Consider the following 19,476-nt stretch of genomic DNA (forward strand, 5'->3'; position numbering starts at 1 on the left):
CTACATAAGCTGGGTTGTTCTTTTCCCTCTGAGCTATATCTTGGTAATGCAGCTGTGGGTAACAATCATAAACCTTTACCTGATCAGGCCCATTCCCGATTTCACCTTTCATTATCAAACCTGGCAGCGGCTGGTTCTTGGCGAACATATAGACCAAATAAGAGGTCATGGTGAAGTATTTCTTCGTTTCAAGCTCTATCAACTAGGTGTGAATGTTGTCGCTTATGATCTAGGCCCAGTCAAATTTAGACTTCCCAGCGAAGACTTGCTCTGTGAAATAGAACATCCACTCTTCAAAGTAGTTGGATTTAGGGAGTCCCATCACTCGGCTGAGTAATGTGACCATATCCCCATGTTCATTATGAAAATCACTTCTGGCGGACTTTTTCACAATTATGGCGCTTGGAGGCCTTTTCTCTTTGTACCACTCTTCATTGATCAATGCTTTGCATCGGGTCGGATTCATATCATATGCCCCTTGTGCTTCATCTATAGTTGTGGCTATGGAATTGTTTGGAAAGGGAATGTCAAATGCATCGCCAATGGCCTCAGGGGTGAAGTTGGCGATGGTCATGTTCTCAAGGAGCACCAGTCTGGAATTCGGCTGATAATGTCGGGTAGCCTCTACCACTAGCTCATAGTTCTGTACTGTTGGAGGAAATCCTGCCACTTGGGCGATGCCACTTTCCACCATCTGTCTAGGCTTGCCATATGCGTTAGGTGAGAAGACCCGATTCCTGAAGTCTTGAATGTCAATATGGCCAAGGTCGGTATCACCGACATTGTCCCAGACGCTCTGCACTTTTGACTCCCTCAATCCTCCCCTCTGATATTGATACTTCATCCTTTCAACCTTGTGCGGGATATCTGATTTGGATGCTCGCAATGTCTCGGCTGCAGCGGGCGTTTTTGATGATTCTATCGCCAATTTAGGCATTTATCCTGCACGGCCGGATGCGGATTACGAGGTGATACACAAGAAGGAAGGCGGGTTAGATAGAAAATATTCCAGTATTTACAGGATTAATTCAAAATTTAGACTGGACATGGAGCGACATTTGTAGCTAAAAGGGCTTGATTAATTTTAACCACAGCATTCATGAAGATTTTTTATTGCGAATTTATACTTACGCTTTCTGGACTTTGGATCAATTTTCAACAGAGACAAAGCATGAAAAATTCTCCTAAGTTTGAAAATACAATTTTTGGCTAAACCTCAGGAGTGAATTCTAAATTTTGACTGCTTTGAACAAGGTTTTACAAGCGAAAGAGATGCAGATTTCGAAAATTGAAGCATTTTAATCAGATTTCGCACATACGTCTGTTTGATTTATAAGCATTTCAAATGATCAAGGAAGACAAAGTGTACTTACCTGACGAAAACGGATGGCGAAGAATTGCCCGGCCTTGCTACGTGAAGGGGAATGGATGTTTCTGCAAAGTTTCGAATTCCAACGGTTATCTCCTTGATTTAAATTTTTTCGCGGTTGTTGGACGAAAGAGAATTTATCATTTTAAATGATTTTTTTACCACGAGTAATTCGTAAACTGAATTTGAATGATTTGGGATAGTTTATGCAGCGTTTTACCTTGAATTACCTTGGATCATGCGAAATTAGCTTTCTTTCCCTTTCAAAATCGGACGTGGTCTCCTTTACACGAAATGCAGCAACGTAGAGGGGGTTTATCAATTTTGAATTTCCATAACTGGGCCTGTGCGCAGCAATTTCGGAGAAGTAGAGGACTTCAGAATTTCAAACGCTTTTACCTTTCAACTTCGGACCTTTTGGCGAATGTGGAGGCCCTTCGAAATTTAAACTTTGCTTTTTTTGCCCAGCCTGCGTGAACTTTGGAGCATATGGATGCCTCTTTCTGCAATTTCACATAACTTCGGCCCTATGGGATTTCGCGATTTCTTTTAATGCCTCTGGCGAATTTCGGAGCGCTTGGGGTTTTCAGCGAACTGGAGATTTTCGAAGCACTTAACCTGTTTCACAAATTTTCAAAACTTCGGACCCTATGACACCTATGTTCGCATGCTTTTGCCCCTTCGAATTTCGGAACACCTTCTGCGATTTCGGAGGTTTCGCGATCTTGCCCCTTTGGAGTCTTGGGCGTTTTGAAGCATATTTCGCGATTTTAAAAAAATAAACTTTAGAGCTTCAACGCTTTTGCAACTTATCGAAATTTCGGACCTTAAGCTCGATTTTGCAAATCTCGGGGCTCTTGGATGTTTTCGCTATTTAAAAGAAGGTTTTCGGACCAAATGACATATTATGCAAAATTGATGTATTTTGAAATTTCGGAGCTGGGGTTTAAAGCGAATTTCGGACCCAAAGGGGCTTTTCGCAACTTTTAACACTTTTCACATTTTCTAATTTTTGTCCCAGGGTCCAAAAATGGACATTTAAGTGATTTTCGGAGCTTATTACATATTTGGCGAATTTTAAAAGAAACTTCGGACCTAAACGCCACTTTTCCAACTTCGATATATTTTCAATTTACCCCCCAGGGTCCGAAATTCGGGACTTAAGGCGAATTTCGGACCTAGATCATCCTTTTGCAAATTTCGGAGCTCTCAGCACCTTTTGCGATTTGTCATATTTTGAAATTTCGGAGCTAAGGTCCGAATTTGGGGTTTTTGAAGCGAATTTCGGACCTGGAGGAGCTTTTTGCAACTTTTAACACTTTTCAAATCTCGCCCCAGGGTCCGAAAATGGACGTTTTAAGTGTCTTTCGGACCTTGAAGGTCTTTTTACAAGATTTCAAGCTATTTCGCATGCTCCAGTTTTCGCCCCAGGGTCCGAAAATGGACATTTAAGTGATTTTCGGAGCTAAACCCACCTTTGCAATATTTAAGAAAGCATTTTTGGACCAAGTAGGAAATTTTGAATTTTGAAATTTTCGCCGCAAGGTCTGAAATTCGGCCCCTTGGGCGATTTTAGCAAATTCCCAACCTTGTGAAATTTTAATCTTTTAGCCTCTGGGTCCGAAATTCGGCCCATAAGGCAATTTTGGGGAGTTAGGTAAAATTTCAGACTCCAGACCAGTTTTCGCCAGACTCTACAAATTTGGATTTCGGAGGCTTCGGAATTCTAAGGCACTTGGGCAAGTTTCGCAACCTCGGCATTTTGGCCAGGAAATTCGCTCCTTCACCAGCAGGCGAAAATCATCCTTTACTCAAATCCCACAAACATCGCGGAGACAAACCTTATGCAGTCTACTTCATAGCTCTTCGTGCGAAAAAAAAACGGCGACTTTGGTCCTCGTGCAACCTTTAGACACACTGCTCTTGCTTGGCGGGCTTCGCCAATTTCTATCACCTTACGCCTATCCAAGGCGATTTTCAAAATTTTGAACAAACTCTCAGCATTCGCACCCGACGGCTGGACTAGCCGGATGGATTCATCGACTCTTTTCCTTGACATCATTACTTCACAGACCAGTTGCGGACTCGCTCGAAAGGACGTGAGACACTCCGCGCGAAACTCAACAGGGCGAGGACGAAAGGCTAAAAAAAAAAAAAGGAAGGGGGACCCTGTCGGCGACAAGGAGCGTGTGCAACACACAACACACATTCAGGAGCAACTGGAGAGACGCCTGAAACTCTATCAGATAGTTGAAGGAGGGAGCCCGATAGAGGGTTCTTAGCAACATACACAAGAGTGGGATAGGAGTCACAACAGCCTGCAGGCAATAGTGGGTAGTGATAATTGGGAGCAAACAACCGCACCAACCGAGTCCTTCAACAATCCCCAGAGTAACCTAGGGAGTACGAGAAAGATGGCACATACCCCTAAAAAGCAAAAACTTCCATGATTCAATGGAGTAGGATCAGAGGATCCCACCCATCACTGTAAAACTTGCGTCACCATATGGCAGGCCAATGGCGAGGATGATGAGGACTACTGGTTGAAAGCATTCCCAGCCACCCTCCGCTGAATTGCCATTGATTGGTACACGGACCTGCCCACCACTTCAAAGGATACTTGGAAAAATCTCAGTAAGGCGTTCCAGGAGGAGTTTCGGTTACTTCGGGACGATGACGAGATCGTAGCAGAAATATACAACACCAAACAGGGCAAGAGTGAGATGGTAAGGTCCTACTACCGCAGGCTGAAAGAATTGATCAGAAAAATGGACAACACCCAGCCGATGGTTTGAAGAAGCGATGGTTCATCGAGAAACTGAACCCATCCCTGTGGAGGAAGATGAAGGTAATACCTCCATCTACTTTCATGGATGCGTACAATAGAGCCATGGACATTGAAAGTGAGAACAAGACGTCAAAGGGTAAGAAGCGCACAAGTGACGAAGATAGTAGTGATGGAGAAAGTGAGGAGGAGTCTCGGACGATACAAGCACTTCGGAAGGATATGAAGAGGATGATGCGGGAAATGCAGACTCAGAAGGAAGAAAGTAGGGAGGGCATAGACCTCTGGTGCACAGAGTGCAAACTGGAAGGGCACACAAAAACCAAATGCCCGAAGAAAGCCTTCTGCGATATCTGCCAAGTGTTGGGACATTCTATTAAGGAATGCCCCTACAACCTGAAGGCAAGGAGTGCCCAGGTACTCTACACGCAAGAGCAGGCAACACCACCAACTACACCCTCAAAAAACACAAACTCAGATGCCTCACCAAGTGGCTATAGGAAAAGTCGGAGGGGGAGTAACAACAATAGCAATAATAATACCCCACGTAGTCGCATCCAATATGATGCAAAAGGCAGACCAATGATACAATGCTGAAGGTGCAACGAATGGGGCCATTTTGCACGCAACTGCCAGAGTGGTGTTGGACAAGGAGGAGGGCTACTCTGCAAATGGTGTGGGCCAAGCAACCACGAGGATGCGGAGTGCCCAAGACAAAAGGGCGTGAACATGCTAGAGGTAGCTCAGCCAGAACCAAAATCATTGGCCATTACCTGATCTCATGCAAGGAAACTAACGTACCCTGACCCGAGTACAGAAAAGGAAAGGCTGAAGGAGGCACAGAAGGAAGTAGAATGGGAAATGAGTGAGGAACAACGGAAGACAGTATCCAACAAGCTCACCAACACCATACGAGCCGCCTATGAAGCAACCATAATGAAGCAGCTACTACAAACCATCGTGCCAGTCCGAGTAGCGGACTTGTTGCAGACACTGCCACAACTGCGGATAGCCATAACCCAGGTGGATAATCAGATCACATTAGAGGGGACCAAGATGGAGGAAAAGACGTCAGGCGACAAGGAGGAAGTGGAAGAAAGGAACTACTCGAAGGAGGCCGCTGACCCTATGTTGATGACAGTAGGTGTGGGCAGAACACCAGCTGTAGTAGAAATGGAAATCATGGGCTACAAACTCACCAATACGATTGTGGATGGAGGATCAGCAGTAAACGTGTTAGCGGAGGAGACATGGAAGGCCTTGGGGAAACCAACACTGTGGCCAACCACATTCCACCTGGTAGGAGCAAACCAACATGGAATAAAACCAATCGGCACACTCATGGGACAAAAGGTAACCATTGGAACCCAACAGTTCTTTCTGGATTTTATGGTTATATCTTTAGAAAGGAAGGGATATGATGCACTCTTGGGAAGAGGATGGCTCATCATGGCCAAAGCAGATCACAATTGGAAAAAAAACACTCTCTCAATCGAAAGTGATGGAAAAAAATATATCATTGATCTACGGAACCAAGTAGTGAGTCAGGAAGTGGCTTCAGACTCTGGGTCTGAGAAAGATACACCGGAGGAGGATGGTGAGATGGAACCTGACGAAGAGGGAGTACTCTGCTTAGGGAATTGCTCGGAGGACGAGACAAGTTCTATCAATGGGCTATTGCACTAGCAGATGGATGATTACAAAATCTTCCACCCAGAGTGCAATGTGTTGGAGATCCTTGAGATCGAGAAAGACAATACCTACCCGCCACAATTTGTCGAGTACCAGGAAGGGGAGGCACGGGTAGATGGGGCCTCGGCTCATCAATTTGGAGAAAATGAGGTCGTACAATATGTGGAACCGAAGGTACGACAAACCAACCTTGGTGAAGAAAAGGACCCAAAAGTAATACTAGTGGGGGATGATTGGGACCCTGTACTGAAGGCAGCAGCATTTAAAATATTCCTCGAATATAAAGATGTGTTTGCTTGGACATATAAGGATTTGAAAGGGGTACCTCCAGAATTATGCGTACATCGCATACCATTAATACCAGGGGCCAAGCCGGTACGGAAACACCCCTAGCACATGAACAAGAATTATGCAGCTAAGGTGCAAGAGGAAATAGAAAAGATGTTAGAGGCCGGAATCATATTCCGGGTTCAAACCAGTGAATGGGTCTCACCCATTGTCATTTCGCTCAAGAAAGAAGGGAATCAGATCTGTATCTGTGTAGACTTCAGATGTTTAAATGCTGTAACTGTCAAGGAAACGTTCCCGATACCTTTCACTGATAGTATACTGGAAGAAGTGGCAGGGCACGAAATTTATTCCTTCATGGATGGCTTTTCGGGCTGCAACCAAATCAGCATAGCAAAAGACAAGCTGAAAACCACATTTATTGTGGAGGATGGAGTTTACGCGTACAACCGGATGCCATTTGGATTGTGCAACGCCCCGGCCACATTCCAGAGGATCATATTGCATATCTTCAACAAGATGGCAACTGGAAATTTAAAAGCATTCCTTGATGATTGGTCAATATATAGTGAGAAGAAGGATCATTTGAAAATATTGGGGAAGTGCATGGAAAGGTGTCGTCGAGCACGACTTGCCCTCAATCTGAAGAAATGTCGGTTTCTCGCTCCACAAGGAAGGTTACTTGGCCATAGTCTGCAAAGTAGGGTTGAAGACTGACCCAGATAAGGTAAGAGTCATCATTGAGATGGAAAGCCCGATGGATGTTAAAGGAGTAAAATCCTTCCTTGGCCATGTGGGGTACTATCGACGGTTCATTAAGGGATTTGTTGAGGTCTCTCTTCCGCTAGAAAAACTCACGAGGAAGGGGGAGCCATTTGTATGCCACCGAGAGCAAGAGGAAGCCTTCAGGGAATTCAAATCCAGACTTGTAAGTGCACCTATCCTAATATACCCAAATTGGGACAATAAATTTCATGTGCATGTAGATGCCTCCAACTTTGCCATTGGCGCCACTTTGGCGCAGGCAGGAGCCACGGACTTGGATCACCCTATATACTTTGCCAGCCACCTATTGTCAAAAGCAGAAAGAAACTATAGCACCACAGAACGGGAGGCCTTAGAGATGGTGTACGCAGTGCAGAAATTCTGTCACTACCTCCTGGCCACACCCTTTACCTTCTTTGTGGATCACCAGGCACTCGTGTACCTAGTTAATAAACCGGTCATCCAAGGGAGAGTAAGTCGATGGCTGATCTTAATTTACCTTCAACATTGTGGTACGACCAGGAAAAAGCCATGTAATGGTTGACCACCTGTCAAGAATAAAATCAGGAGAACAGGCAGAAGGGGGAGTGAATGAGGATTTTCCAGATGGCCACTTGTTCCAAATAGCAGTCTTGCCATCTTGGTACGAGAAGCTTGGACAGTATCTCTCCACAGCAACGTTCCCGAAGGAGATGCCCCCAAGCGAAAGAAGGAAGCTGGCACTAAAAAGCACGATGTTCCAATTGATCCATGGGCTTTTATACAAAATGGGCCCATAAGGGATACTACGAAGGTGTGTCTTGGAGGAAGAAATTCATGGGGTTCTTAGGGAATCACATGAAGGACTAGTGGGAGGGCATATGAGCCCAGATGCCACGGCAAGAAAAATATTACTAGCAGGGTTATGGTGGCCTACACTCTATGCAGATGCGTGGGAATGGGTGTCAAGTTGTGACACTTGCCAAAGGGCAGGCAAGCCACTCAAACGAGATTTTATGCCTCTTTTTCCATCCCACCCTCGAGTGTTGTTCGAGAGGTGGGGGCTAGATTTTGTAGGGCCACTCAGGATAAGCAATGTGCACAGATGTCGATACATAGTCGTGGCTACAGAATACCTTACAAAGTGGGCCGAGGCCCGAGCTTTCCCGAATAAAATAGGACTCCGCACTGCCAAGTTTCTATATGAACAGATCGTAACTCAGTTCGGAATACCCATACAAATCACCAGTGATAGGGGTGTACATTTTGTGAATCAAGTGATACGCACCATGACAGTGGAAATTCAGAATTTTTCACACGCTGTCAAGTCCGTACTACCCAAGGGCGAATGGGCAAGCAGAGTCAACAAACAAAGTATTGGTATCCATTCTATACAAGACTTGCAGAGTAGAACAAGGGGACTGGGAAGAAAGGTTGGGAGTTGTGTTTTGGGCCTATCGTACTACTTACAAAGCCACTACTGGACATACTCCATTTCAACTCATGTATGGGCAGGAAGCTGTGATGCCAGCAGAGTATATCGTACCGAGCTTGAGAATAGCAATCCAGAACCGGTTAGGAGATGAAGAGAGCCTAAGGAAGCGGCTGGCTACATTACTTCAGATGGAGGAACGTAGGACAATGGCACAATGGGCCATGGAAGTAGCCTAGAGAAGAAGGAAATTTTGGCATGACAAGCATCTGCGATGGATGAAATTCTCGTCAAGACAGTTGGTGCTCAAGTACAACGGCCGCAATGAACTTCGACCTGGGAAGTTCAGGGTTTGTTGGTTAGGACCCTATAGAATAAGGGAAGTAGGGGCAAACGGAGCTATAAAATTATCTACCATAGATGGCAACCCGATCAAGGACTCGATGAATGGTTCAAAGCTCAAAATCTATAAGGAGAGAGAAACTGTTGCTGTGAATATGTTGGGGTACGACTTGACAAAAGGTCAGACCAAGGAAGACGAGGGTGATTCTAAGTCACAAAAGCTAGGTACATGGGTTCTAAAATTTTGGAAAAACAAGGGAAAAATTAAAAAGAGAATGCAAATAAAAACAATACAAATGAAAAGAGAAGGCCATAGAAAGATAGTAAAGAAAAGAAAAGCTATAAAAAATTTAATATGGCGCGAGCAATTCAAAGGAAAGATTGGTTCGAGAAAAACTAAGAAGAGGATAAAAAGCACAGAAAATAAAACAAAAGGAAAAAATCGAAGGAAAAAAGTGGACACACGGCATATTATAAAAAATAAGGGGGCAAGTGGACACATAATTCCCTACGAGGGCAACGAAGGGGAAGTGACAAAGAGTGGGCGTGTGCAAAAGAAGAGGGAAAGTGAAGGAAGCACGGGAGTGTACGCGGAAGACGGAGGGCATACAAAGTGCCTAAGGAAGGGAAGGTACGCAGAAGGAAACCGGGGGAAGGAACGCGCACAGGAGAGTGTACGCAAGGCAAGCATTGAGGCAAGGAACAGCAAGGAACACGCAGGCAGAGCAAGACGCGTAAGGAGGGTACGCGGAAGGTGGGTACGCACTAGCTAAGGCGTACACGCAGCCAGAGCAAGACACGTGAGGAGGGTACGCGGAAGGTGGGTACGCACTAGCCAAGGCGTACGCGCAGTAGGAGGTGAACGCGTAAGGGGTGTACGCATTAGGCAAGGCGTACATGCAGCCGGAGGAGAGTGTGTAAGGGGTGTACGCATTAGGCGAGGCATACGCGGTAGCAAGGGCGTAAGGGATGTACGCAGTAGCAAGGGCGTACACAGCCAAGGCGTGCACAGCCAAGGAAAGGAACACATAAAAGGTGTACGCAGTAGCCAGGGCATACACAGCCAAGGCGTACACGTGCAGGAAGGCATACGTTGTGGAAGCATACCAAGCATACGAAATAGGGAAGGCATCATACATATTACTGAAGACGTTTTTTTCAGCGTGCACCGCAGCCTCCAAAGCAGACACGGGAAGCATACGCTAGCAAGGCACAGTATGGTGAAAGGGAGTCACGACAACCCTAGAACAGGAAGTTATGACATCAGTTACAAAAACCGAAATTCCAACAGGGAGGCACGTATAACGATCATGGCTACCCTAAGTTCAAGAAAGAAGAATCCGGAAAAAGTGCAAGAACAGGTTACAGTGGAGGACTTGGAATTTGAGGGAGTGACTGGTACCGAATGCAGAACTTGGTGGGCAAACAATTCAGAGGATCACCCGCTCAAACAGGCATTGAGAAAGGCGCAAGTCGACAAGATAATTTTTATGCCAATCTTTAATATAAAAGAATTTGAACCTACATTACGAGCAGTGGTCCATGGTTACTAGCCAAATCTGCACAAGTCGACAATAGACTATTTGGGGCAGCAAGTGGTAATCTCTTACGAACCCAAGGCATTCACTAAAGTTTTTGGAATTCCCAGCAAGGGAGATTCCGCAAAGAAACCATCCTCCAGGATGTTAAACAGCGAAAAAAAGAGGCTCTTGGAAGAAATTTGTGGGGATAACTTGAAGGAGGAGCAATGGGACAGTATTTGGCAAAACAGCAATAGAAGAGGGCTGAAAAAATTGTATATCACATCAACCGAATGGAGATGCGTGATGGACATCCTGAAAAGTAAATTGACAGCAATAAGCAAGGCCTCAGATATCGCAATTTGGATGTTGCAACTCATGTATGGACTTAACAATGGGAAGGTATACAATTGGGGCCGAGTCCTATCCAACCGGGTGAAGGAATTCATGCTCCTCAAACACAAAACCCTGTATATACCGCACCATGTCATCGCACTCTTCTTGGAAGCATTGAGGACTCAGGTGGCTCCAGAGCATAGAGGGAACTTCTTGGCCACAAGTAGGGTGGAGCCTTACAAACCAGCCATGTACTACTGGCTACACCTAGACACTTTTGAAGTAGTACACACGGAAGCACTCGAGAAGAGGGCAAGACAAGAACCATGCATGGAGGTTGGAATGGAAGAAGAAGACAACTCCCAGGAAGAGGAAGAAATAGGCGAGGAGGAGACACTCATAGTGTCCTCATCTTCATCAGACGAGGACGAAGGGGAGTTCCGATTCGAGCAAAACCAAACAATCCTGGAGAGAGAAGAGAGAGAAGAGAGTGAGCTGAAGGAAAGAATCAAAGCTCTAGAACAAGAAGTGGCACAAGAAAGAACCACGCGGCTGGGAAAGGAACAGGAGTTGGTTGCCTCTGAGAAGGACCGAATGGATGCCCTCAGGGTTCTTAAAGCAACTTGGGGAAAAAAACTCACTACTGAAAGAGATCTGAGGACCCTTCAAGAGTGTGCCATGTCAGGAACAGGGACGCCCTCTTGTCCCTCTCAGTAGATAGTTTTTTGTTCTGTTGTTTGTGTCGTCTGGAAGATGACAAGTTTTTTTTTGGGGGGGGGGGGTGATGTAAGCCAGTTAAAGAGTAAATAAGACTTTTTGGAAATGTATTAAAATAAAACAATAGTTTAAGTCATAACTAAGGGTTCGTTGTATGACAATTGATGGCCTAACCAACCGCAAACTCTTTATATGTAGACTTGTAGCACATTTGAAGGTGCGGGATTGGAGATTAATATGATATACCCGTGTTACATGTGATATATTCTTGCATACTATTTCTGTGTTGATCCAGTATTGTGTGATGTTGGTTCCATGACTGTGTCATATTATGCCATGATGTTGTAATTCAGATCTTAGTTTATTCTCTGTGCTTATAATCTCAATCTACTTAGGCTACTAACATCCATCTTCCTTGCCTTTCTTGAGTATAGCTGATTTTTTTGTTGCTGGAACTTCCTAGTGCTCCATTGTATGGTCATGATTCACCGTCAGTCCAGCAAGTTTGACACAACTGGGTTCAATTGGCTTGTTACTTGGTAATAAAGCCCAATGCTCGGCAAAGTTCAGCACTTTCATTAGGTTTTCCAAAGTCCATTATTCTCTTTAGGGGTTAATATGCAATCGTAGGATTCATCTACTCCTATGAGGGTGTAACATACAATATATCTATGGAGTATTGAAAATCTGATGTAAGGTGGAATGTTGAAGGCTCTTGGAAGGTGATATTTTTCAAAAGATATAAGCAGTTTGTGAAGTGATCCACATGCACAATACTCCTTAGTAAAACTTGGGACTTGTGAAAGTGATCTGACAAGCCTTTTTTTGTTGAAGCCACTCTCAAATGCATTGAGAAGAATCTCAATCCTCATGCTCCTCCTAGGGATCTTTTTGAGGATGTCTCCCTACCCCTCCAGCATTAGCCATCTACCAACTACCAAACCCCAAGGTCTATGTTGTATAAAAGAACACCTCTACCAAGGAATTGATCCTTCCAAATAAACATCAAATGTTAATATATAAGTGTTGAGGCTCACTCTCCTTCCAAATGCAATAGTTAGACAATAGATGTGGGGTGATGTGTTACAATTGAACTTTATAGCAATTTTTTTTAAGCAATCAACAAATGCAAAAATGTGAAGAGAAACCAACTTAAGAATGTGAATCTCAAATGTAATTATTCTCATATGACATTAGTTCAAATCCACATAACTTTTTTTTATCACTCCTATCCTAAGTCATTCTAATCACCAAAATCCCAATGTCAATTAAAGTAAATAATAAAATCAAATGAACAAAAATGGCTAATAGTGAATGTGAATTCTAATCAAGCCAAATTGGTTGAATGCAAGCAAAATTGCATCAATTAAATGTCCCCTTTTTCAACCAAGGCATTCAAAGAGAGATAATTTAATTAATTAGATAAAGCTAAGTTAATAATTTTCAAGCAACTTGTACTTAATTAATTGCATTATCAAACTGAATATTTCATTTTTATCCAGTGACTTGACGTAGGGCCAAAAAGTAAAATAATATAAAGTCACTTATAAGGAGTTAAAGGATTATTATTTTAAAAGTGATTTTATAATATAAATTTCGAGAAGTTCCACAAGAGTGTTGGTGGCAAAACTGCAAATAAGAATATATAATATTTTGTTTAAAAAATGGGAATGTAATGGTTTGTAGTTATCGGGTAGTTGTTACTTGTCGGCGGTTGACACCCTTAACCAACCGCCGAGTGCTATATAGTTTTGGCTTGTACAGGGAACTGGGACTCTATTATTGTACACATTACATGTTGATAAAAAGGTACATCTTTCGACAATATTGATGTGTTGTTTCTGAATTATTGTGTTAAATATGATCATTGTTATATTTCTATTTACTCTGTAAGTTAAATCATTCACCGACTCTATTAGAATGTTCATAGAGAAGATCAGATCTGCAAGTACTCTAATAGAATGTTCATAGAGAAAATCATACAATGATAAATCCAATAGATACATCCACATCATATTCAAGGAACATGATTGAGATACAAAGCACATTGGGATGGAAATATTGGCCTTGGGGTAACACCCTATCATGAAAAAACATGCTATTTGCATTAATGAAGCAAAGGTGTTGAGTAAAGAAAACTATTGTATGAAGGCATACTTAAGAGAGACTACAAAGATCAAACAACATAATAAAATATTAAATTTAACTGGGATACAGGATTGATGATTGTGAATTCTTAGAGGTTTCTGATTCCTAAACTTGAACATTATAATATTTTAATAACATTGTAATAAACCTTTCATCAAATTGGTGCATATTAGAGACACATCTGCCCAAAATTACCTACCCTGCATATCATCATGTATGGAAAGCAAAGGTGTTGGGTAAAGAAAACCATTGTATGAAGAGATACTTAAGAGAGACTACAAAGATCATGCAACATAATAAAAATGTTAGTTAACTGGGATGCAGAATTGATGATCGTTAATTCTTAGAGGTTTCTGATTCCTAACCTTGATCATTATAATAATTCATACCATTATAATAAACCTTTCATCAAATTGGTGCATATTAGAGCCATCTCTGCCCAGAATTACCCACCCTAAATATCATCATGTATTTAATGAATATTAAATAATGATAACAATCCAAAAACCATATTTTTGATTAGTTATTTCTCTGAAGAGGGATCTTAAAGAAGACTCGATACATTGGAATCTAAAACTTTCCAGGGTTGTAACCAGGATTCCAGACATGATAGCATGCTTACCGCTGAATATATTAAATCTTAGTATTCAATAATCGTGAAGATTGCTGCAAAGAAAGTTTTTCCTTGAACAAATTAAGCTTAATAGATTGCTATCTTTCTACACACTTCACAACAAAAATCCATTCAGATATTACTTCAAGAAAACGATGCATAATATCCTTAATAACTAATCTAGATTTTGATATTTTGTGCTCTTCCAGTTTCACCTTTTCAATGACACCGAGATAACTACCACGTATACTGTGCTCCAAACCACTTGATTGGTCTGCAGTAAAGGCCCGAACATTCATCTCGTAGATCACAAGGTCTTCCTGTTTATATGAGACACCAGAGTTCCTTTGCTTATTCAGATTTTTTAAATAATGATGTGCATCACAATCACATAAGGACATGAAAGTAATAATAGAATTGTATCAAGCTAAACACACACCTCTGGAATTTCAGGACGCTTGTAACCATCCCCCCAATCAAATGGTGAAAAAGAAAAATCATAGGTTCCTAGAAACCTTGACATCTTTTCACTGGCATCCCCAAAAACTCTGCGCCCTTCAACAAGCTTTGCATAAGGATCTAACAAAATGAGGTTTTTGTCAAAACGGTGGCCTTCCTCCCATCCTTGAGGTCCATCCACCCGGTACCCATAAAATACCCCAGTTAGAGGCAGATTCTGAATTTTCCACACATTTAGAAAGCAGCATCAGAAGATTAAAAACCCAAGAAAATAAATATCTATTCCATGATCTTACCAGTTCCTGAATAGAGTAGTTCCAAGTGCACACTTGGGTATTATATAATCCAGCAAATTAGTATGGCAACATTCTCAAATTTATTAAAAGGAACGTATGATATAAAAACCACATAACATTGAATGAATTGTTGGAATCGGCTACAATAGCTTCACTTCCTTAAGCAACAAGAAATATCAAAAGGTTATTTTTGGCCAATGTGAGATGACTAATACCACACATTACTGGAATAGACAAATCTAACAAAGTTGAAACTACTGAGCTTGTATGGACTCATATCAGTAACTCTAGGTGAAAGCATTTTCTGAAATTTTCCTTATTTAAAAAAAGTTTCCAAGCACTATTAAACTCTTTCATACTGTATATCTTCATCTTTAATGGTTCTGCAGCCTTGCTACATCTAGTAAAAATATCAGTCAATCGGTATTGTATGTTTTTACAGTAAATTAGAGATTAATTACAGACTATTGTCTTACAAATTCAGAAATCATAAAACCTTGCAGACAGCATTTATAGAAAGAAAAATATTATAAACACATGAAAGTTTGAATATCATAGTTAACAACGGATGGTCTTTGACAAAGCCTCAAAGCTATTTAGGGCATCCAAATTTGAGCACTTTAGCCACAAACAAATAACACTGTCCTAATTCCGTGGAATGGAAAATCTGTATATATTTCCATCACACTGTTCTACTTCTGATACCATGTGTACAAGACCTTGCAGAATATGGTAGGTTCTACATAGAAGGTTTTAACCTGTGGGATACTTATAATGCTTCTAAATAATGAAAATCTGAAATAACAAAGCATATGGTACATTGGATAACAAACCATCCTGAGCGTTTCAGAATAGAGAAGGACGAGCTTCCAGATACTATTCTTTTTGGTTCTTATAAATTAGTAAAAGCGTCAATGGCAATGGCAAGCAGCTTTCACTTGTTTCCCAAACATAAATGGCTCTGAATTTGTTTAGATTCAACTATTCAGTAAATCTCAAATTTAAATAATGATAAAGCCATAAAGAACACATCAAAACAATATTTCACATTATAATAATAGTAAAGCTGTAAAGAACACATCAAGACAATATTTCACATTATAATAATGGTAAATCTGCAAAAACGAATCCCATAGAAAACTTAATTTTTACACTAATATTGATGCACCATTTTGTGAATCAAATGTGCATTACCAAATAAAGTGAAAAACGATAAATGGAATGAAAATAGGATAAAAGACATCAGGGGTAACAAATTATACTCTGAAGAAACTAGAATGTTGGACAAAACACGGGATATATAATGAGATAAGATTTGCAAGAAAAATTGTATTGAAACTGTCTCATGCACTCTCTTCAGCTTTCTACGGTCTTCACAGTTTACTGGACATGTCTATTCCAACTATATAAGGCTTTGGATTTCAAGTTTTAATTTTTAGTTCTTGCAACGGTAGACACTATTAGAATTTAGTATTAAACAATATTACACCTTGAGTCCCAACAAAAAAATATATACAGGCAAATAACCACCAAAAGCACACACAATTTGTATGAGGCAGATAAGACTTTTAATTCACACGACTTCAATTAAATAATTTCTCCATCATTATTTTGTTCAAGCATATAAAACTTCAAAAGTAATGCTAAGCTTTCAACATATGGATTATTAAACAAAAAAAAGTAGCTAAATAAGATGCATTTCTTAAACAATATATATTTCACTTTACGATGGAATCATGACAAATAATTCAGTCTTTTTCCATTGATATGAATTTCTTCAAATAATCAAAATATGGTTAGTAATGTCCCACTCGCATACCTCAATGCAAACATGCCATCTATCCCCAGTCCTATGCTTTGTAGGATCCAGTGCTATCTCCCGGCTCTCAGATTCCCCCTTTGATGAACCTAAAAACCTATGAACAAATCACAGTCAAAAGTTTAATGATAGACACTAATAATTAATAGTATGATAAATAGTTTATCAGTAAAATAGAAACATATATAGCAAAAAAGACAGAAAACTGTCATACAGAAAATTCTAATTTTGAAAGCATTAGTGATTTGGCCCTGTTTTCCTATTCTTGCTACAGAGTACTATACAAACTCAATATTTGTATGATTAATTAAGCATAAAGACTGGCATCCAAAATGAAGCAACCATTCATATCAGATCTATAATAGATGATAAAAAATAGGAACTTTGGGAGGAAAGTCTTATCGAGTACAGCCAAGTAAACATATCAAGAAAAAGAGAGAATCTTTACAAGTATTTACAATATTAAAGTCAATACCATTAGTTGGGTGCAATGTCCATTTTTGGGAATTTTGAAACTATGTTTTTTTTTGTATTTTTCTGATTGCTGCAATATAGAATTTCCATAACAGAAAATAACCCAAATCCAATGTAAACAGCTATGTCAATAATTTTTATCTTCACCCCTGCACCATGGAAACTAAAGAACCAACAATCTGGAATAAAATCACTGTTTCTGATATGGTCAACAGTATTAATCAAGTACAACTGCTGTTACAAATAAGAGGGTGCACTATGCTGCTACAAAGATATAATTGTTGTAAACAGCAATACCACTAACTCATAGCCTGTAATGTCCCCTATTAGGAGATAGTAGCAAAAAAGACAGAAAACTGTCATACAGAAAATTCTAATTTTGAAAGCATTAGTGATTTGGCCCTGTTTTCCTATTCTTGCTACAGAGTACTATGCAAACTCAATATTTGTATGATTAATTAAGCATAAAGACTGGCATCCAAAATGAAGCAACCATTCATATCAGATCTATAATAGATGATAAAAAATAGGAACTTTGGGAGGAAAGTCTTATCGAGTACAGCCAAGTAAACATATCAAGAAAAAGAGAGAATCTTTACAAGTATTTACAATATTAAAGTCAATACCATTAGTTGGGTGCAATGTCCATTTTTGGGAATTTTGAAACTATGTTTTTTTTTGTATTTTTCTGATTGCTGCAATATAGAATTTCTATAACAGAAAATAACCCAAATCCAATGTAAACAGCTATGTCAATAATTTTTATCTTCACCCCTGCACCATGGAAACTAAAGAACCAACAATCTGGAATAAAATCACTGTTTCTGATATGGTCAACAGTATTAATCAAGTACAACTGCTGTTACAAATAAGAGGGTGCACTATGCTGCTACAAAGATATAATTGTTGCAAACAGCAATACCACTAACTCATAGCCTGTAATGTCCCCTATTAGGAGATAGCCTATTTCCCAATAATTAAACACATCTCATCATACTTATTATATTTTATTATGCATTTGTTAGCTCTATGGAACAATTAGCATACATCATACAAGTAATAATCAACATAGCCAGGTCTAAACCATAATCAATTCCAATGATCGATCTTAGCAGAGATTGGGAAGTATCTTTGTTAGGGCACCAAAAAACCATCCTCCACAAGTAGTGCCTTTGTATGATGTAACATATGCCCATTCCACCACAAACCTTATCCATTGCCTTTGTATGATGTGACCAAAGCCCATTGTATGATGTAGCACATGTCCATTCCACTGCAGGTCTTATCTACCTTGTGGGGTATTAATACCGCCTTTCCCTAACAATTCCACATCCAGTCCTAGCATAGGCATTAGCAGAAAAGCAAAGATTAGGCTATGAGTATACTAACTTCTCATGTATTATGAATATATATGAAATTAAGAATGACTGTCATACATATTGCAGTCTATATTAATATTACTATTAAATTCTGCATAAGAACATTATCAGGCATCATATGTTAAGCATACATATTAAGCACATCCCCATGCATACCACCAAGAACAAGGATGTTACTGCCTGTAACTTAAGAACAGTTCTGATCTGATCTGATTGATGCTGATGTCCTTGGATACTTTTGATTCCTTTCCTTGATATCTCTCAATGTGAGGGAGAGGTCACACCTCTTCATCATGTATGCCCTTTGGCAAGAGACACACCCTTTCACCATTAGCACGCTTTGAAAGAGTGCAACTCTTCATTATTTCTGCCCTTTGAAAGGGACAACCTTTCACAATCAGATCTGCACATCTTTTTTAAATCAGATCTGCACTTCCGATTATCAAATTAACCCCTTCTCAAATGAGGTTCTCTTCTCCCTTTTATATCTCACGTTTGAGGGAGTCACAACTTTTGACACCATTCATTACCTTGATTATATTTTTTTATATTTTTATTTTTTATTTTTATTTTTTTGTATTTCAATTTTATTATTACTATTTATTATTTAATTATATTTTAAAGTGGGGACATTACATAGCCAATGATCAAATTTGAATAATGTGATTCAAGGTACTCAGTACTACTCTGAACAGTAGAATTATTCTTCATTTACTACAACTGTTAATAACAAGCCCTGAAACTGGTGGTAATCAACCATATAATTATTCTACTTCTATAATTTGGTGTAGATACAGTAACAATGATAACTTGTAGCTAATTCCAAAATCCTAACTCTACTAAGAAACAGCCAACTTATGAAAATAACAGCAATATAAGAAGCTGTACAAACTGATATGAAACTTGGAAACATCAACTATATAAAGCATAACCTCTACTAAATCCATTTGTGGAATAATCATCTCAGCAACAATATGACCCATCTTTCTCTTCAAATTTGGTTTGTTTCTTTACCTTTTCAATTTCATCTTTTTCAATCATAGCAAAGACGACATCCAAATTG

General features: G+C 40.2%; 1 protein-coding gene across 1 annotated transcript in view; it reads right to left on the reverse strand.

The window, feature by feature from the left end:
* Positions 1 to 19,476, reverse strand: part of LOC131029452 (isoamylase 3, chloroplastic) — a 311,234-nt gene that overhangs the window by 258,967 nt on the left and 32,791 nt on the right. Inside the window, exons 5-7 of the mRNA XM_057959949.2 lie at positions 16,561 to 16,657; positions 14,426 to 14,662; positions 14,202 to 14,306 (exon numbers count right to left, since the gene is read on the reverse strand). Of these exons, the coding sequence (XP_057815932.1) occupies positions 14,202 to 14,306; positions 14,426 to 14,662; positions 16,561 to 16,657 (439 nt within the window). The remainder of the gene's footprint in view (positions 1 to 14,201; positions 14,307 to 14,425; positions 14,663 to 16,560; positions 16,658 to 19,476) is intronic.

Source organism: Cryptomeria japonica, chromosome 10, assembly GCF_030272615.1.
Source record: "Cryptomeria japonica chromosome 10, Sugi_1.0, whole genome shotgun sequence".
Lineage (NCBI taxonomy): Eukaryota > Viridiplantae > Streptophyta > Pinopsida > Cupressales > Cupressaceae > Cryptomeria > Cryptomeria japonica.